The 21,321-nt window shown below is 51.3% G+C and overlaps 1 protein-coding gene across 1 annotated transcript in view; it reads right to left on the bottom strand.

Moving 5' to 3' along the window:
- The window catches only part of RAB11FIP5 (RAB11 family interacting protein 5 (class I)), a gene marked incomplete at its 5' end in the record, with an annotated part of 43,802 nt that overhangs the window by 12,741 nt on the left and 9,740 nt on the right, over positions 1-21,321 (bottom strand). Inside the window, 2 exons of the mRNA XM_010829878.1 lie at positions 4,206-4,905; positions 5,002-5,438. Coding sequence (XP_010828180.1) covers positions 4,206-4,905; positions 5,002-5,438 — 1,137 coding nt within the window. The remainder of the gene's footprint in view (positions 1-4,205; positions 4,906-5,001; positions 5,439-21,321) is intronic.

The following is a 21,321-nucleotide window of genomic DNA, read 5'->3' as shown; positions in this document are numbered from 1 at the left end:
GTTCACGTATTGCTGAAGCCTGGCTTGGAGAATTTTGAGCATTACTTTACTAGTGTGAGATGAGTGCAACTGTGCGGTAGTTTGAACATTCTTTGGCATTGCCTTTCTTTGGGATTGGAATGAAAACTCATCTTTTCCAGTCCTGTGGCCACTGCTGAGTTTTCCAAATTTGCTGGCATAGTGAGTGCAGCACTTTCACAGCATCATCTTTTAGGATTTGAAATAGCTCAACTGGAATTCCATCACCTCCACTAGCTTTGTTCATGGTGATGCTTCCTAAGGCCCACTTGACTTCACATTCCAGGATGTTTGGCTCTAGATAAGCGATCATCACACCATCGTGATTATCTTGGTCGTGAAGATCTTTTTTGTACAGTTCTTCTGTGTATTCTTGCCACCTCTTCTTAATATCTTCTGCTTCTGTTAGGCCCATACCATTTCTGTCCTTTATCGAGCCCATCTTTGCATGAAATGTTCCCTTGGTATCTCTAATTTTCTTGAAGAGATCTCTAGTCTTTCCCATTCTGTTGTTTTCCTGTATTTCTTTGCATTGATCGCTGAGGAAGTCTTTCTTAACTCTCCTTGCTATTCTTTGGAACTCTGCATTCAGATGCTTATATCTTTCCTTTTCTCCTTTGCTTTTCACTTCTCTTCTTTTCACAGCTATTTGTAAGGGGCATGGAGATCTACAAACGCTCTCCCCCAGACACTCCCTAAAAAGGTCAAAGCCAGCCTTTCAGGCATCCCCAGCCCAGCCCACATGCCTTCAGCCAGCACCCTCCATGACTCCGTCCTGCCATCTGCCTAGCAGGTACCCTAATGTCCAGGAAATGTAACAAGACACCCTCTCCATTCATCTGGGCAGTGAGGTGACCGGGATGGGGGCAGCCTGAATGCTGCAAATGCAAAGTAGGGAGACCATAAGAGTTATCTTCCAAACCAGAATATTTTTAACATAGTAAAGGGGACTATGCCAGGAAAACAGGCACAAACAGGACTTAGGGCCTCATTACCTCTAAGTCACTGGCACACGCCCGAGTTACGTGTTTACACTACTAAGGATGCCCCTGAGACCCCGAGTTCTCTCAGTAGCCAGCGCACACTCCAGGTTCATCGAGACCTCGCTGTTCACACCTGGTGAGGGGCTGGGGCTGATGCAGAGACTGCTAAAGATCACCACAATACATATGCCTCTAGGCTGGACCATGAGTACCCTCAATTTTTTAATAAAATGTTTTTATACAACACCTGATCTGCTACTGAGCACAAAGATCCACGGTTAGTGTGAAGGGAGGGGACAGGAGCCTGAGGTGCCCTAAGAGGTCACCCTAAGAGGTCCCCCTAAGAGGTCACCCTAAGAGGATCAGAAAGGGACAGACACAGAAAGCACTTGTTTTGGCACTGGTGGGTTTTACGCGCACAGTCATGATGGTCCTAAAACACACACTAAAGTAGCCTGTGCTGCAGCCCAGGGTGAATGGTCCACAGTAGGGCTGGTAAGCAGGGCCTAATCCAATGGCCCAGATCTGAACCACCCACTCCCCCCAACACACACACACAGGCACACGCATGCGCACACACACACAAATCCTGGTACGGGCTAGTGTGGCAGTCATGGGACCTGGCAGACGAGGGGCAGGGCAGGAGGAACGGGAGGACCCCCTTCCTGGCCTCGCATACTCTGGCTCCTTCTCCAACAGCAACAGCTTTTCTCTGCACACCGAGCACAGCACAGCCCGCCTCCGGCCTCTCCCAGGGCTCAGTGCCGTGTGGGAGCACTAGAGGGCGCCGCTGCCCTGCCTAGTGAGGAACAGCCAGCACTCCTCAATGGTAGCCCTGGGGCAGAGGCACCCAAACCTCTGGGTCTGCAGACAGGCTCCCCTGGGGGTCTCGCAGCTACATTCAGTCACTCCAGTTCTAGGTGTCCAACTTATGGCTTCCTGGCACAAGTTCTTCCTGCTCACCTCTTATTCTCTGCTCAAAAGCCCCAAGCCCTCTGAGCAGACACCAAAGGTGGTTTCTCCCAGACCAGCCCCCCACCCCCACCCCGAGGCACACTGGGCCAGGGTGACACTGACAAGGCTCAAAGTCCAGGTCACTCTACTCCAAGAACATTCCCTCCCCTGCTTGGACACCAGGCCGCAGAGCCTGCTCTGCAGCCACTGTAAGCAAATGGGCCCCAGGGAGGGCAGGAAGCCCCATCTGCCCTCCAACCTGCAGAGGGTGAGCTTGGAATTCAAGTCCAGAAGGACAAAAACCTCAGCTTCCTTATGTTCATCAGTCATCCAACTTCTCTTGCCTCTGAAAGGCCATCAGAAGACACGGAGAAACTGAAGGAAAATGGTAAGCAGCAGCAAGGACAACCCCCACATCACTCAGTCACAGCTTGCAGAGCTCTGAGCACAATGCCCGGCACTTGCCTAAGAACTGCCTTACAGAGAAACGTCCCCTCATCCCTCCTGCTCTGGAAAAGGCCCAGAGACACCCCATGGACGGCAGCACTGGCCCGTGGTCTGTGCCCCTCCCTCCACCATACCACCTACAATCTCTTAGTAGCCACAGGGCCACTGGCTCAGCCTGGGCATCTGAGAAAGGCCCACCACTCCTTCCCCTAGGCAGCAGGCAGCCAGCAGTTCCCTGGGCTCCGGTGAATAGGGCTGGGGAGCAGGAACAGAAGCTGCTCCTAAGTAGGAGACACATCACCCAGAGACTGATCCCCCCACATACTCATCTCCGAGGCTGTACGGAGAGCTGCGAGACAGTCAGGGCTCAAAGCTAAAAGGCCCTGCATCCCTCTCCCTGCTCCCCTGAGCACACTCATAACTTCACAGGGAAAGAGAAGAACCGGGACTTCAGGAGTCCACGCCTCCCTGCTGGGGAAGAGGCTTAGGGCCCTTCCCTCCACCCTTTTACCCTTTACCACTGTGCCCAATCTTCCCCCTCCACCTCTGGCTCACATATCCACTGACGGGGACGGGCGGGCTTGCTGAGAGAACAGTAACAGCCACCCTTGCCACACTGGCTGAGGTTGTCGCAGAGGCACCTGTCCAGGGCTGACTCCCAGCCCTTGGAAGGGCGGGATACCTGCTCCTGGTCGAAGCCCAGAGCCCCTCCCTGAGCCCTGCTGGACAATGCAGCAACCTCCACCGGCTCAAACTCAGGAGGAGGCCAAAGGGCTAAGGTGGGGGCTAGGGGCTCTGTCCCGGGCCTAGGCTGAATAACTGCAATCTTCTCCTAGGTGGGACTCAGGATATTCAAAATAGAGCAGCTACTATCAGCACACACCCTACCCCAAGACCAAGAGACACCAGAAGGGGCCAGGGCCCCAAGAGTCTCCAAAGACACGGAACACGTCACAGATTTCAGGGGAGCTGCCCACAGCCTCTGGCCAAGCCCTGGGAGCAACCAGGGATGAGTATATGGGGGAGGAGCGGGCACATCCATTACTCGACTCCTTTCTCTCAGAGAGAAGAGAGCAGAGAGCCAGATGGAACAGCTGGTGGGAAGTCATCTAGGTTCAGACAGGGTGCTGCTGCTAAGTCACTTCAGTCGTGTCTGACTCTGCGAAACCCCATAGACGGCGGCCCATCAGGCTCCACTGTCTCTGGGATTCTCCAGGCAAGAACACTGGAGTGGGTTGCCATTTCCTTCTCCAATGCATGAAAGTGAAAGTGAAAGTGAAGTCGCGTCCAACCCTCAGCAACCCCATGGACTGCAGCCTACCAGGATCCTCCGTCCATGGGATTTTCCAGGCAAGAATACTGGAGTGGGGTGCCACTGCCTTCTCTGTCACACAGGGTGGGGAAGCCTCAAGTGAGTCCTCAGTCCTCACCTCTCTACCTGGCAAAGCTTCATGACCTTGAGGCCAGCAGGCAAGAGGTAGAGGTTGGGAAGCAAAGAATCCCAACAAATGGCCTTTCCCGCTTTTGTCCTCTTCCTCCCCCTCCTCAGAGGATAGGTGTGCCAACTTAGGAAGTGAGGCCCACGGGATCCCCAGAGTGCCGTGCCCTTCAACTCACCTGTGTCCATGTGCAGACAACAAGCCTTGGCTTAGGGAGACAGGGTTCCCCGCTCAACCATGCAAAGCCAGAGCCCCAGCAGCCTGCCCCAGGGCCCCAGTTGCTCCATCCTCCCTGCCCCGGGGTTCAGTGCAGACACCCCAGCATCTTTCCCGGGGACCAAAGCTGGTCTTGCCAAGGACATACCTGGGTTTCTGGGATGGCTCCTTGGCTTCTCTCAAGCCAAACCAGCTGCTTTTGGCCTTTTCCTCCCCACTGGACGAGTGGTGGGGGGAGGCTCCCAGAGTGGGGCTCCCCTTCTCCCCCAGAGAGCCTCGGCGCCCCATCTCGCTCCGACTCAGCCCCTGGTGGTGATGGTGGAAAAGGCCCATCCGGGGCTTCCGCTCGTCCTTCCGGGCTCCCTCCTTCTCCACCGCAGCCTCAGAGGAGGCCACCATGGGGGTGGTGACCTGCACCGGCCTCCCCTCCGAGGGCCGGGCCCCCTCCTCCTCTCCAGAGCGGCGGGCCCCCACGGCCAACACTCTGGGCTGTGAGCTCAGCTCCTCCTGTCCAGGCACTGCCTCGGAGCTGCTGGGGCGGCGGCTACCTCGGGCCCAGGAGTCATCCGCAGACCGCAGCCCCTCCTCGGAGGGCCGGGAAGAGCCAGCGTGCAGGGAGCTGGAGGGTGGAAACGGGCCCGAGATGGAACTGCGGTGCCGTGGGGGCGCCGGGGGCTCCTCGTTGTATATGTGGCTCCCGTTGACACAGAGAGAGGAGCGCGAGGCCCCATCGAGGTGGCCCTGAAGGTCAAGAAGGGCCCGGGGAGGCGCTGCCCGCATCTGGCTGGCCTCGTCACTGTAGGTCCGTTTGTGGGTGAGCAACTTGGGGGACTGTGCAGAGTCCCGGCCTGGAAGGGAAGCACACGTTGGGTGAGATGCCTGCTCCCCCCCGGCCTTCCCTACAGCCGAGGGGACAGCCCGCCCTCCACTGCCCTCGCTCACACCCCCTTCTGAAGACAGCCAGCTGCTGCGGCTGGGCGAGCGGGTGAGGAGCTCGGCGCCGGGGCCCTGGTAGGCCAGGCTCCCGCTGGCCGAGGACAGAGTGCTGTCCGAGCCCAGCGAGGTGTTGGACTGGGTCAGCGAGGACTTCCGCAGCTTGTTTCGGAGGAAGAAGCCTTTGGCTTTGCCCATCTTGCCCAGGCTGCCCAGCTCGGGGTCCTCCAGGGCACTGCTGGGGAGGATGGCAGAGGCAGATTCCAGGTCAAACTTCTTCTTGCCCTTCATCTTGTCCTTAATCTTACTGAAGGGGGACCGCGGCTTGTCCTTCACAGACAGGTCGAACATGCTGGCGCTGAGGTTGTTGCGCGTGAACTGGATGGTCACCTGGATCTCCCCGCGCTCCTTCTCCTTCTTGCCCGCCTTTGAGTGCAGCTTGTACCACCTATGAGGAAGAAGGGGGTGTCAGGGCTCCGGTCACAGGGACCTCCCAGAGCCCCTCCCTGCCCTGAGGGTCATGACAGCCACTGCTACAGCCTCCCACAGGCCTGGGAGGAACCCTGACAACCCCAGGCCCCAGGTACAGGCACAACTACCCGCCTTTCCCCATCTACATCATCTCTGACTGGTCGTAGCCCAAGCTCTGCTGTGAGCCACCAGTGAGTCCTGGAAAGAACAGCTCTCCCCGAAGCCCAGGGCCAGGAATGCTAGTGCACGAACACACACACACACACACACACACACACACACACACCTCTCACGCCCTCACTTACTCACCCAAAGCCCTGCCAGGCACACTTCTGCAAGATGGAGAAGCAGACAAGACGGCATAAAGAGGCCTTAAGCAAGAGACCCAGGGAAGGAAAGCGCACACCTCATCTGGAAGCAACCACCATGTGCTACAAAGGAATGGGGAGGGTGGTTCTCACCTCCCCTCCATGCACAGCTCACAACAGGCCTGGGATTTTACAGATCAGGAGGTCAAAGCTCCACAGTGAGGTAACTCAGCCAAAAACAAGCAGCCAGGAAGAGACTGTACTTATCAATAATGTACTGCTCCTGGCTCAATCAATCATAAATGTACCACACTAATGTTAATACAGATGTTACTAACAGAGGATACTACAGCAGGAGCAGGGAGGGGGTATATACGGGAGCTCTGTGCACTTTCCACTCGTTTTTCTGTATACCTAAAACTACTCTAACAATAAACTCTTAATTAAAAAAAGCAGACAGAGTGAGCACAGTGAGAACGTGAGCAAGAAGCCATGAAAGAAATAATACAAGGAAGTTCTCCCGAAGGCCGTGAGCGCCAGCACAGATGCACTCACCAGCATTCAGCACAGCAAGCAAAGAAAGACCTAGTGATGGGGATCACTGAGGTTTCAGAGCCCCAGGTATGAAAAGGAGACTAGAGGCTCCCACAGAGGGGAGACAGGTCCATAGAACGCATTCAGAAATCAGAGCAGCATCATGTCCTCGTTAGCAACACTGGACACCATATGGAGCCATGCCTTTGCAGTTCTGAGGGAAAAACTCCCCAGAATTCTAGACCCAGCCAGTCAAGTTTTATTCCATAATAAAGTCCAGTGGAGGGCTCAAAGAGCCTCAGAGTATACACACACCACACACACATACCCCCCATAGCACACACAAACACTACACATGTACCCCACCGCACACGCCTCAGTCCCTGCTGTGGTGGTCATCTCCCACCTAACATCTGCTCACCCCACAGCATGAGCTCCCTGAGCTTCTCGTGGACAGAAGGGGTGGGAGATCTTTTGTATGAAAGCCCCTATATATGCAAATGTCCAGATTAAGTCACTGCAAGGAATTGGTGGTGTTGGTGGTTTAAACCTTGTAACTTAAAAAAAAAAAGTCTACCCAGGGGCATTTCCAGTTGGATCCCTTTGGAAGCATCCATCATGACTAACCTCTAGGGTGCCCATCATGGGCTCTGCACCTGGCCTCTTCTTGGTGACCACTGGGTAGCCTAAGTAAAGTGAGCCCTGGCTGTTGGTTTTCCCTCCCAAACCTGAGAGACCACCCCCTGGGAAGGCTCGCTCAGGACACAGCACAAGCAAGGAGGGCAGAGGGCAGTGCTCAGAGCAGGGGTGTATGTGTTTCTGTGCTCTCAGATGAGCAGGCGTGGGGAAGAAAGATGGGGGAGGCAAGGCGAGGAGCAGAGAAGGGAGCTCACAGACAGACCAATGGGATGTGTGTGAGGAAGGTCTGGGGGCACGAGGAGACATTTACTAGAAAGACAAAACAGCAAGCACCAATATCCTCACCCCCGGCCTTCTTAACCCAACATCCACCCTGGGCCTGACCCTTTAAGTCGTCCAAGGGCAAGTCAACTTGCTCAAAGCTGGACTAGACCTCATTTAGTACAAAAAGATTCTGGGAGGTGGGGCAATGAGAAGTATTAATATATGGACTCCAGCCACAAAGCCACCAATCCCTGAGTGACGGGAATCAGCAAGCACAGACATCCGTCTCTGGGGCTGAGGTCAGAGGCCCTGAGCCCTAGCCGGTCATGCGCCACACACCATGGCATTAACAGTGGTTTTCTCTGGGGGCGAGGCTGCAGGGCACTATCACTTCCCACTGTCTATTTTTGTTCTGTGTGAATTTTTTATAAGGGCCATATATTACCATCATAAGAGGAAACAGAGGAAAGAAAGCCCCATCCTTTCTTATGCCCTCAGCTGCCTGAGACAGGTGGGCTCCTCGCCGCTCCATCCAGCCCCTCAGTCACAGAGGATGTGTTGCCAGCCCAGCCTGGGGCTCGGGTCCTTGGGCCCAAGGATCCTTGTCCCTGCCTTTCCCAACCTCCACCCCATAAGGCCACTTTTGCTGCTCCTGCTCTTCCCGAGGGAATCTGGGGTTCTTCCTCTGTACCTGCTTTTCAGGGAGACAGCAGTGAAAAGAAGGCTTTCTTTGCCATTTTCTGGCTGTCACCCTCCCCATCTGGAGCAGAGTGAGGATGGCTGGGACCCGCCTCTGGCGCCCCAGTCACTGTCGCCATCTGTCTCCCTACAGATCACGGGCAGGGCTGGTCGGACCCTGCCAGGTACTTGGAGCAGGCCTCTCCCAGGAGTGTGACCCGCACAGGTTGAGCACAACGGCAAGGCCACCAGCCAACCGCTCCTGGACGAAGCCCTGTCACTCTCATCCACAGGTGAGACCTGGCCGGAACCAATCAGGACTTGACCACGGCCTGAGCACACACCCAGATGTTGGCTCACAAGACAGATTTGATCTTCAGAGTTCTGCTGCTGCAGTACCCTAACCTGCATGCATCAGTGTGGGGTTTCTTTATACCTACTCATACCAAGATACAACCTAAAACCCACTAAATTAGTAAGGCCAGGCCTAGAAAATATTCCCCATTGGCTCAGTGGGTAAAGAATCTGCCTGCAATGCAGGAGACGTGAGTTCAATCCCTGGGTCAGGAAGATAACCCTGGAGAAGGGAATGGCAGCCCACTTCAGTATTCTTGCCTGAAAAACCCGATGGATAGAGGAGCCTGGCAGGCTACAGTTCATGGTGCCACAAAGAGTCAGACACGACTGAGCGACTAAGGAGCAGCAGGCAGCAACAGGCCTAGAAAATCTATGATTTAAGGTGGAAGGGAGTCTGTCCTTGGGTGACTGAGTTCACCAGACCCAGTGTGAAAACCACAGCAGGCTGGTCCCCTGCCTACTCGACACGCTTCACGGATCAGAGACCAACTCTCCCTCCACCTGGGTGCCTCATCAACGACACTCAACTGGGGGACTTCCCTGGTGGCCCAGCAGCTCAGACTCCTCCCAACACAGGGGCCCAAGGTCACCCGCCCGGTCAGGGCACTAGCTCCCACATGCCACAGCTAAAGACCCCAAGCGCTGCAACTAAGACCTGGTGCAACCACATAAATAAATTTTTGAAAAGGAACACTCAATTGGTTCCCAGAAGAAACCCACGTCTCTCCCCTGCCCAGCCAAGGCTTCCCTTCCAAAGTCCGCTGAACCTGCTTCTTCTGAGAGAACTGACCCTAGACACGCTCATCCCTCCCCCACCTCCCCTCCCCCGACAGGGGACAAGTTACTGAAGGAATCCAGACATGGGGGAGGGGCGGGCATCATTAAGTGCTTTCTGTGAATAAAGAGTTCCAAAATGAACAAGGCCTCTGTTCCACAAAGCGACTTCTAAAATGGGACTCACTAGTTCAGGAGGAAGGACAGTGATTCTGACCCAATACAGTTTCCCTGACACCCGCTCAGCCCTCAAAGCCTGGATTCATTGGCCCCTGTGGCATGTAAATCACCAATCTGCACATCCTTCCCTGTAGGAGCCTAACTGTTCCACCTACGTGGCACCCACCTCAACTCCTGCACCGTCCGAGCACCTAAACTTTCCAAAGCCTGGACAGCAAGTGCTCAGGAAACAAGGGTTTTGACAATGATCATTATCTGGGACTTATCCTAGGTATGATTGCAGCCAAGGCATGCTCCATCAGGAAAAAAATAGGAAGAGACAATTCCTTGCATGTAAGAGGTGTGGGACTTCCCTGGTGGCTCAGATGGTAAAGAATGCACCTGCCATGCAGGAGACCCGGATTTGATCCCTGGATTGGGAAAGCCCCTGGAGAAGGAAATGACTACCCACTCCAGTATTCTTGCCTGGAGAATATCATGGACAGAGGAGCCTGGTGGGCTACAGACTATGGGGTTGCAAAGAGGTGGACACGACTGAGCGACTTTCACTTTCACTTCAAGAGGTATGCACCGCTATAGACACTGCTCTTCAGGAGTGACATACAACAGAGCTTCTCAAGTATTAATACAAAAGGATCACTGAGTCTAGTTAAAATGCAGATTCTGATGCGATGGGTGCAGATGGACCTGAGAGGCTCCATCTCTTCCCAGCTTCCAGGGGATGCCAGTGCTGCTGGCCTGTGGACCATACCTGAGAGGCAGGACAAGTGACTTGTGCTAAAGACTCCACAGAGCTAGACTTACTGCATGCTCAGTGTGTGCCGAACTCTGTATCTCCTTTATTACCCACACAGTCCAGGAGATGAGATCCACCATCCCCATTCTGTGGATGAGGAAACCAAGTTACACAAAAGGTTTGTGACTTGCCCAGGATCAAATAGCTAGTAAGTGATACAGTCAGTCCTTGAACATGAAGCTGCCTAACTCCCAGTCCACATTCTTAACCTTCCAGGAGCAGCTTTTCTCATTAAGCTGGACATCCTGAGAGGACAGAAGCTGGAAAAGGTCTGGAGTACATGACAGAGGCCCAAAGAGGCATGGAGGTGGGATATGGAGACCGGAACCCCCTTCAAAGGGTTGGCACAATCCCAGGAGGATGGAGCCCAAAGGTCACTAAGGGAACCACAGGCGTCTGTCCTGTCCCCAGACCATTAAAAGCATGTCTGGGAGCAGCCCAGCCTCCTCTAGCAGCCATCAGCATTCAGACTTCAGGGGTGGGGGGAGGGGGTAGCGGGAGGAGATGCAGAACTACAGAAAACCTCTACAAGGGCCCTGGCTCAGTCACCATCCCTCCCCCTCAGACTCACTCTGTCTGACAAAATTCAGCAGGCCGAGTATGAACTTAGGACTCAGCCCTCAGCTTCCTACCCTGCTGGACCCCTCCCCACCCTCTGCAGGGGTGCAGAGGACAAAGGTGGGATGAAGGAGGGTGGTAGCTGCCTCACCTGTTACCAAGATTCTGGCTTAGCTATTGCTACGAGCGGGGCTCCCAGGCCTACCATGCCCAGCTCTCCACCCATTTCTCAGTAAACAGAGCTGGGCTGACAGCTACCAGATAGCAAAACTGGAAAAGCCACCACCCCGGGAAAGCAGACCTACAGCAGATGTCAAACACACACATGTAAGCGCCTGGTTGGCTTCTTAGGATCCCCAAGGGCGGTGGGGTCCTTGCCAGCCACAGGGCCAGGCACACCTGACTTGTCTCCAGTTCTTACTGAAACCAAGTCCACCTGCCGACCTTTTCCAGCTCTGTCCTCTCAGGATGTCCAGAGGCCCAATGTGTGCCTTCAGCCTAATGACAAGCACCGCCCACTGAAGGTTAAGAACGTGGACTTGGAGTCCTCGCGTCCTAGTTCTCTTTTATGATTTATCTCTTGATTCAAAACTTTATTCCTTTCCTTGTCCCACCCCTGTCCCCAGAGGATTGAGGAGTATCAAAGAAAAAGGGAAACTGTAACCAAGGAGGACTCTGTGGGGCATTCCAGGACACACAAGCCCCTCCATGTCCTGTTTCTTGCTTGCAGGGAACAAAGGGCTTCAGTATCCTAGACCTTCCCTGAGTTCCACAGAGCAGACTCAAGTAGTTAATGATTAGAAGAGTGGAGCCACAGGACTTCAGGGGTGCCTCCAGGAGGCTGATGCCTATCTTCGAGGTGCTCTGCAGAAGCTAAGGCCCCTCCGCCACCTGGCAGAGGGTGGTGACTACTTATTGACCACAACAAGCAGGAACCAGAAAGCTGATGACTGAGGCTCCCCACACAACATCCTGTTACCTCACCACCGACTGACCAGAAGAAGGTCCAGAGCTAACTCCTAACAGTCTTTACAAACCTTTGCCTGAAAGCCAACGGGGAGTTCAGGCCTTTTGAGCACGAGCTGCCTGTTCATCTTACTGCCACCCTGCAGATAAACACTGTTCTTTATTTCACCACTACCCAGTGTCAGGAGATTGGCTCTGCTGCATGTCAGGCGGGCAGACCTGAGTTCAGTTCAGTAACACTATCAGTCCAGAGTTCAGCTTATGACCCAAATAATGGTGCCCCTTCCTAAGCATCCACTCCTCATTTATTTCAAATCCCAAACCAGGAACCATCCTTGTCTCTTTTTCCCCGTCACACCCTACATCTAAATTTTGAACTCTATGGACCGACTACATCTAGATTTCAACCCCTCTCATCACTGGCAGCCTACAGTACAGTCCACCACAAACCCCTGCTGAATATCACAATTCCCTGCTCACCTGCCTCCCTGCCATCCAAGCTTCCTGCAGCATGTGGGTGAACTTGGAGTGCATCCCACACTGCTCCTCAGCATGGCAGAAAGGACTCATCTTTTGGGTCCCGGCTCCTCTGATCCTCTGCATATCTCATCCCACACTGCTCTTCACTGTGTTCCCACCTCCAGGCCACTGCTCTTGCTTTTCCCTCTGCCTGAGACACAGGCCCAGATCTGCACTTACTCACTCACAACAGGTCCCCATTCGTCTGAACTTTCTCAGTTTTCCTTGAGTACCCCAACTACAACTGCTCCTTAACTCTGTTCTATTTCATCAGCATACTAACACCACCTGACAGAGGGGTGTGTGTGTGTGTGTGTGCACGTGTATCCCACACAGTGAAACAACAGAATGGGAAAGACTAGAGATCTCTTCAAGAAAATGAGAGCTACCAAGGGAACGTTTCATGCAAAGATGGGTACAAAAAAGGGCAGAAATGGCAAGGACCTAACAGAAGCAGAAGAGATTAAGAAGAGGTGGCAAGAATACACAGAACTGTGCAAAAAAGGTCTTAATGACCTGGATAACCACAATGGTGTGGTCACTCACTAGCAGCCAGACAGGGCAGTGTGAAGTCAAGTGGGCCTTAGGAAGCACACTACAAACAAAGCTACTGGAGGTGATGGGATTCCAGCTGAGCTACTTCAAATCCTAAAAGATGATGCTGTTAAAGTGCTCCACTCAATATGTCAGCAAACTTGGAAAACTCAGCAATGGTCACAGGACTGGAAAAGGTCAGTTCTCATTCCAATCTCAAAGAAGGGCAATGCCAAAGAATGTTCAAACTACCACACAATTGCGCTCATTTCACATGCTAGGCTTCAACAGTATGTAAACCAAGAACGTCCAGATGTACAGGTTGGATTTAGAAAAGGCACAGAACCAAAGATCAAGCTGTCAACATCTGTTAGATCCTATAAAAAGCAAGAGAATTCCAGAAAAACATCTACTTCTGCTTCATTGACTACGCTAAAGCCTTTGACTGTGTGGATCACAACAAACTGTGGAAAATTCTTCAAGAGATGGGAATACCAGACCACCTTACCTGCCTCCTGAGAAATCTGAACGCAGGTCAAGGAGCAACAGTTTGAGCTGGACATGGAACAACAGACTGGTTCCAAATTGGGAAAGGAGTACATCAAGGCTGCATATTGTCACCCTGCTTATTTAACTTACATGCAGACTACATCATGTGAAAAGCCGGGCTGGATGAAGTGCAAGCTGGAATCAAGAATAGCGGGAGAAACATTAATAACCTCAGATACGCAGATGATACCATTCTAATAGCAGGAAGTTAAGAGGAACTAAAGAGCCTCTTGATGAAGGTGAAAGAGGAGACTGAAAGAGCTGGTTTAAGACTCAACATTCAGGCTGATTCATGTCAACGTATGGCAAAAACCACCACAATGTTGTAAAGTGTTTTGCTGCCAATTAAAATAAATAAAATTTTTTTAAAAGACTCAACATTCAAAAAACTAACATCATGGTACCTGGTCCCATCACTTCATGGTAAACTGATGAGGAAAAAATGGAAACAAATGACAGATTTTCTCTTCTTGGACTCCCAAATCACTGCAGCCATGAAATTAAAAGATGCTTGCTCCTCGGAAGAAAGGCTGTGACAAACCTAGACAGCATATTAAAAAGCAGAAACATCACTTTGCTGACAAAGGTCCATCTAGTCAAAGCTATGGTTTTTCCAGTAGTCATGTATGGATGTGAGAGTTGGACCATAAAGAAGGCTGAGCACCGAAGAATTGATGCTTTTGAACTGTGGTGCTGGAGAAAACTCTTGAGAGTCCCTTGGACTGCAAGGAGATCCAACCAGTAAACCCTAAAGGAGATCAACACTGAATATTCATTGGAAGGACTGACGCTGGAGCTGAAGCTACAATACTTTGGCCATCTGATGTGTAGAGCCGACTCATTGGAAAAGACCCTGATGTTGAGAAAGATTGAGGAGAAGAGGAGAAGGGGGTGACAGAGCTTGAGATGGATGGTTGGATGATACCACGGATTCAATGGATATGAGTCTGAGCAAACTCCAGGAGACACTGAAGGACAGGGAAGCCTGGCATGCTGCAATTCATGGGGTCGCAGAGTCGGACACGATTTAGCGACTGAACAATACACTGCTGTGTAATGTCTGTCTTTCCCTGCTCTACAGGCAGGAACTTTATTCTGCTCATCTGTGTGTCACCAGGTTTGAAAGAGTGGATATTCAAGTATCTTTTCAATTAACTAACAAATTAATCTATGAAATAACTTAGGAACTTGTTTGTCCCTGTTCACAACTGACCTATATGTAATGTTTATATCACCACAAACCCACAAGTCTTAATCATGAGACCAGAAGCTCCCAGAGCAAAGAGGGTACCCCCTGTTCCCAGAAAGAGCCTCCTGAGGTGGGAGCCACATGCCAGGCTTCAGGGGACAGACAGTTCCAAAAGGATGCCTTCTTTAACCCTGAAGGCCTCATCCCCAATCCCTGAGCTAAGAATTCCATCAACTTCCCTAAGAGAATACACCCATCAGCTCTGGTAAGTGCCCATTTCCTGAGTGGAGGTCAGGCGTTGACCCCATGCTAGCCCGTCACTAGGGCAATAATCTTAGCATCAACAACTACACCTCTCATTTAGCATCTACTGTGGGCAGGCACTGTACTAAGCACTCAACACAGCAAATTAGATCCAAATAATACCCTTAACAGCCCTGTGATGCAGGTGTGGGAGGCCGACCTTGAAAGTGGCTACCAGCCTGGACTCTGGAGCCTGGCTGCCTGGTCTAAGCCCCAGATCACCACATAACCAGCTGCGTGACAGAGAGTGGGTTCCCCTATCTCTCTATGCCTTTTCGTACTTATCTATAAAATGAGGGTAACGGATGTTGGCTGCCTTCACAAGACCACGCTGACAATTAAACAGATTACACGTGAAGCACTCAGAACAGGGTCTGGCACACGGGAAGCGCCACCCAAGTGTTAGCTCACATGTTTTGCAGATGCAAGCACCAGAACAGAGAGAAGTCCACAGGGTTACGGCACACGCTTCTTTTTTGTAAACAGAGGAACCAGGAATCTCAGGCTCCTTGTCTCCAGAGCAGCTGACCCTGATCACTGCACTAGACTGCCTCCCTCCCCAAGTACAGCACACACACACACCTGGACCCAGAAACCCCCATGTTCCTTCCCAACCAAGGAGTTTTCTAAAGCAGGGGTATGTGTTAGATAGGAGCATTACATCTCTATTTCCCCTCATCTCTAACTGAAATTTGGCACTTTTTTCAATTATGAATTTTTGCAAATCTTTGTAGAGCAGCAGTACCTGTGAACGCGCCACCAAGGGAAACCGGGCATTTTCATACCATGTGACGGCTGCAGCAGGCGTTGCCAAGTCTCGTCTACACGCATCGCCTCTATCCCTACTTTGAACTTTAAAGCTACAGGCTTCTGCTGCTATCCGAAAGTAGAGGACTCCTACTTTTTATGCTGAAATGGCATACAGTGAAAAAGCAACTACCTTAGAACACATCTTGCTACTGCTGCTAAGTCACTTCAGTTGTGTTCGACTCTGTGCGACCCCATAGACGGCAGCCCACCAGGCCCCTCCGTCCCTGGGATTCTCCAGGCAAGAACACTGGAGTGGGTTGCCATTTCCTTCTCCAATGCATGAAAGTGAAAAGTGAAAGTGAAGTCACTCAGTCGTGTCCGACTCTTAGCAACCCCATGGACTGCAGCCCACCAGGCTCCTCTGTCCATGGGATTTTCCAGGCAAGAGTACTGGAGTGGGGTGCCATCGCCTTCTCCACATCTTGCTAACAGAGGCACAAAATAATAAAGCACACTTAGAGATAGGGCTCAAAGCTAAAGCGAGGGCTCTGTGGAAGATGCTGAGTGTAGTTCCCAGAGGAGGAGCTGGACGATGCTCCTCTCACTGCTCGGGTTGTGCTGCCTCTATAGGGCTTGCTGCAAAGCACATGCTGAGCACGTCTTCCCCTTCCTGTCCCAATGCACGGCTCCCAGGCTGAGATCCCAAATGAGAGGACAGACACCTCATGTCCCATTGGGTACAAGAGAGCCTTGCTGGTAAGGGGCAAGGAACCAGCCAAAGGCTCTGCAGCTCCTGAGCGTCTCGCCACAGTGCCCAGTCTGATCCTCCAACACCCAGCAAGGCAGTGAAGGCGACTCCAGACAAACAAAAGCAGCCAGGTGCACCTGCTGCCTCAGGGGCAGGCTGCTCCCAGAGCTTTTCCTCGTGTCCCCAACACCACAATCTCCAACTTTCCCAGGCTGGTCCTCACCTGAGCCTTACCTGCCTACTTATCTGCAGCTTCTCTCTTCTGGCCGTAGCCACCAACTTCAGAGACAGGCCTACCTCAGGCTAGGGAACAGCTACCACCATGCTGGGGATGAGGGGCCTGCAAAGCTGACAGCTGTAGGAATGAACTGCACCCCAAGACAAATGAAGCTGAGAGGCCCTGAGAAGACAGCTGTGCTGCCCGCTGTTGTGGCTGAAGAATCTCCTAAAAGAACCACCAATGAAAGATATACTGATCCAGTTGTCCTTTCCAGGGCTTACTCTCCCCACTGAGCCTCCCCAGGGAGTCAGTACAAGTGGGGGCTACAGAGCTCCAGAGAGGAGAAGACTGCAACTCAAAAAGCAGATGTTGGGGGAAACTCTAGGAGAAGACACCAAGATACCTGTCCATAACATTCTGATGAGCATAACAATCTGCCCCAAATCCCTATTCTAGGCCAGCAGCCATCAGTCACTTCAAGCAACACTGTATTGATTAAATCTCTTGCTTTGAAAAGGCCTGAGGGCTTCCTGGTGGCTCAAACAGTAAAGAATCTGCCTGCAATGCAGGAAAACCGGGTTTGATCCCTGAGTCAGGAGGATGCCCTGGAGAAGGAAATAGCTACCCACTCCAGTGTTCTTGCTTGGAGAATTCCATGGACAGAGGAGGCTGGACATCTACAGTCCACAGGGTTGTGAAGAATCGGACCAACTGAGTGACTCAGTAACAACAGCTGAAAAGGCCTGAAGCCTTCAGAGACCATTCACCTTGTCTCCCTTTCTCCAGGCTCACAAAGTCCTACAATTTCTCTTTGGCAGGAAACCATCATGTAAGTGACTGCTGTCATCACACTATTATGGATTTCTAAATTGGAAGTCAACCACAAACTGAAAAACAATGGCAAAGAATTGCCGTTCCTGATGTTCCTGTGTAGAATGACCAAACAATCACAGGGAAAACGAAAACGCTTCCTTATGCCAGATTCCTGCTAATAAAGAAAAAAAAAAAAACAACAGCTAGAGTCCTAGGCAGCAATCATTAATGGATACTAAAATCCATTGGGAGAAAGGCTGAATGGATAACTCCATGGTAGCTGGGTCAGCTAACAGTCCAGAACCCACTGCTTAATATCAGCCCCACCGAGGTGGAGATGGAGCCGGTGTGCCTGCCGAGGCCACGCAGCAGAGTCAGCCTCCTCGGGCAGAGGAACTCCTGCAGGAGGCAGGGTCTAGGGAGCAGGACTTTCAGACCTAGCAACTAGCCCTCAGGGGCTGCAAAATTAGGGTGAAGGACATCAAAGGGGAAGCCATCAGCCACAGTGCAGATGCTCTCAAGGACAAGTGACTCAGCTCCTCCCTCAGGTAAGGGAGGAGGGGACTGTTGCCCTGGGAGACCTAACAACTAGGCCCCGGCTGGGAGGGAGCCCCGTTTGGATCCTGATTCAACAAACCACTCATAAACAGGGAGTCCTGATATCAGGGCAATTTGAATATGGACTGGATACTGACTGGATGATTAAGGAACTGCTGATTTTTTTTATCTGTTAACAAGCGTCATGGTGATGTTTTTTGAAAAGCACCAGCATCTGTTGGAAATGGTTGGAAACACATACTGACTCAGCTATATTCTCCTTCGGTCCCACTTGAGACTAACGGGGCCTTTCTGTTAGATCCCTGTGGAGGCAAGGGTAGCCTTGGGCCAGGACACAGGTTTTCTTCTCCCTGTCCTGTGACTGCGCCCTGCTCCTGGTTGCATACCTGAGCCTTGTGCTATCTACACATCTCCATAGCCTCAGCACAGGGCATGGCACGTGAGATCCTGACAGCCCATCCTGACACCCACAAAGTCTCAGAGGCATAGGGAATTTGCCCATCTAACCAGAGGAGCCCTCAGCCAGGCTCAGAATATTTCCGAAGTATTTGCCAAAGTTAAAAAAAAAAGGGGGGGGGGGGGCGGTCCTTGAGAAGCTTACATCATAGTAGGGAAATAAGACAGCCACATAAATAAAGGAAGAAAGTGATTAACACCACAAAAACGTACAAATAAAATGCACAGATAGGCTAAATGAAAGAATATTTCAGGAGAAGTGGTAAAGGACCTGATAAAAGAAATTTTCACATATTGAGATACAGGAAGTCATTCTGGCTTATACCTGAGAAAACCTGAATCTTATACTCACTAAAATAGCCTGTTTGTGGCCTATCAAACATACACTGTTGTTGCCGTTCAGCTGCCAAGTCGTGTCTGACTCTTTGTGATCCCATGAACTGTAGCATGCCAGGCTTCCCTGTCCTTCACTATCTCCTGGAGTTTGCTCAAACTCATGTCCATTGAGTCCGTGATGCCATCCAACCATCTCATCCTCTGATGCCCCCTTCTCCTCTTGCCCTCAATCTTTCCCAGCATCAGGGTCTTTTCTAATGAGTCTCTTCGCATCAAGTGGCCAAAGTATTGGAGCTTAAGCTCCAGCATCAGTCCTTCCAGTGAATATTCAGGGTTGATTTCCTTTAGGATTGACTGGTTTGATCTCCTTGCAGTCCAAGGGACTCTCAAGAGTCTTCTCCAACACTACAGTTTGAAAGCATCAATTTTTCGGCACTCAGCCTTCTCTGTGGTCCAACTCCCATCTGTACATGACTACTAGAAAAACCGTAGCTTTGACTATATGGACCTTTGTCAGCAAAGTGACTGTCTCTGCTTTTTAATATGCTAGTCTAGGGCTGTCATAGCTTTTCTTCCAAGGAGCAAGCGTCTATTAATTGTGTTGCTGCAGTCGCCACATGCAGTGATTTCAGAACCCAAAAAAATAAAATGTCACTGTTTCCACATTTTTCCCCACCTATTTGCCATGAGGTTACAAACATACATTGGACATCTGCTTTAATTATTAGAGAAAAGACACTAACAAAAGGTAAAGCATGCCTGTGTTAAAAATAAAGATTAAATACTTCTCTTCTTGGGACACCAATGCTCATAAATTCTCATAAGTGAAAGTCACTCAGTCCTGTCCAACTCTTTGTGACCTCGCGAACTATCCAGTCCGTGGAATTCTCCAGGCAAGAATACTGGAGAGGGTAGCCACTCCCCTCTCCAGGGAACCCAATGCTGGTCCCCCTTTAACGATAAGATTCCCTTCCCAGGTGCAAGGCCATGCTGACTTGCTGTGTGCATGCTTATGGGTGGATGGGTGGAGATCTTGACATGTATCCCTGACTTGTTTCATGTTCTTTGTTCTGACAAGATATATAAACTTGTGCTGGAAACCATGCTTCTCCAGAGCAGTTTCTCTAGAGTAATCTGGGAAGTGGGTGTCCAGGCTAATCCTCAGTTTGGCTCAAACGAAATTCTTTCCTATTTTTATAATAGGCTGTTTACTATTTTCATTGACAGATGCCAACACTCATACTGGGTCTTGAATGATGGGTCAGGAGGCAAGGAGGCAGGTGCAGAGACACTCCAGGTGGGAGGAACGGAATATTCAGGTGCTGAGGGCTGGAGAAGTGAAGATGGACAGAAAGGTGCTTTGGAGCAGATAGAGGAGACTGCCCCAAACATCATGCTAAAGAGCTGCAGCTTTCCTCTGGGCCTGGAAGAGCACTACAGGGTAGGAAACAAGGATAAGACCTATGGCCGCTGGGCTCTAGGAAGAGCACAGGGCAACAGGGAATGGGGCAGGCAAGAGGTGAGGCCGCAGAGCCAGCCACAGAGCTGAACCCAGGACAGGCCCCACAGCCAGGCTGACGCAGGCAATTCCCTGTGCCTTAGCAGTTATTTCTCATCATAAATTAATACACTGGCATTCTGGCTTATAAAAAAGCTGAAGCAGCTAAGTCTGCAGGAGATGTTAAAAAAAAACTGCTTAAACTAGGACAGGAGCAATGGGGAGGGGAAGGAGTGGCACTCCTGGGCACAGCAGAGCCACTCCACCTGTGCTGTCACTGCTTACTGACAGCACGGAATGTTACTCACCTTTCACCCCCACAACCCAGGGACTGGGCCTGCTCTAACACACGCTGGATAGACGAGATGGCGTTGACAGGGCTTAGCTTCAGTCCCAGAAATAGGTTGGGAAAACTAATTATTTTAGGAACTTCCCTGGTGGTCCAGTGATGAAGAATCCGCCTTCCAATGCAGGGGATGCAGCTTTGATCCCTGGTCAGGGAACTAATATCCCACAGGCCACAGGGCAGCTAAGCCCATGCGCCAAAACTCAGAGCCCACGTGCCCTGGAACCTGTGCACCACACTAGCGAGAAGCCCACATGCTGCAACTAAGACCCAATGCAGCCAAAAAGTAAATAAATTTTCTAAAAAATAAAATATTTATTAAAAAAATATTTTAAAGGAATAGTGGAAAAACCTCAGTTCAGTTCAGTCGCTCAGTCGTGTCCAGCTCTTTGCGACCCCATGAATTGCAGCATACCAGGCCTCCCTGTCCAACACCAACTCCTGGAGTTCACTCAAACTCACGTCCATCGAGTCAGTGATGCCATCCAGCCATCTCATCCTCTGTCATCCCCTTCTCCTCCTGCCCCCAATCCCTCCCAGCATCACAGTCTTTTCCAATGAGTCAACTCTTCGCATGAGGTGGCCAAAATACTGGAGTTTCGGCTTTAGCATCATTCCTTCCAAAGAACACCCAGGACTGATCTTTAGAATGGACTGGTTGGATCTCCTTGCAGTACAAGGGACTCTCAAGAGTCTTCTCCAACGCCACAGTTCAAAAGCATCAATTCTTCGGCGCTCAGCTTTCTTCACAGTCCAACTCTCACATTCATACATGACTACTGGAAAAACCATAGCCTTGACTAGACGGACCTTTGTTGGCAAAGTAATGTCCCTGTTTTTGAATATGCTATCTAGGTTGGTCATAACTTTCCTTCCAAGGAGTAAGCGTCTTTTAACTTCATGGCTGCAGTGATTTTGGAGCCCAAAAAAATAAAGTCTGACACTGTTTCCACTGTTTCCCCATCTATTTCCCATGAAGTGATGGAG

The sequence above is a fragment of the Bison bison genome, unplaced genomic scaffold (assembly GCF_000754665.1).
Source record: "Bison bison bison isolate TAMUID 2011002044 unplaced genomic scaffold, Bison_UMD1.0 scf7180017864508, whole genome shotgun sequence".
Classification (NCBI taxonomy): domain Eukaryota; kingdom Metazoa; phylum Chordata; class Mammalia; order Artiodactyla; family Bovidae; genus Bison; species Bison bison.
The sequence above is the reverse complement of the archived record's forward strand: the minus strand, read 5'-3'. Positions and strand labels throughout refer to the sequence as shown.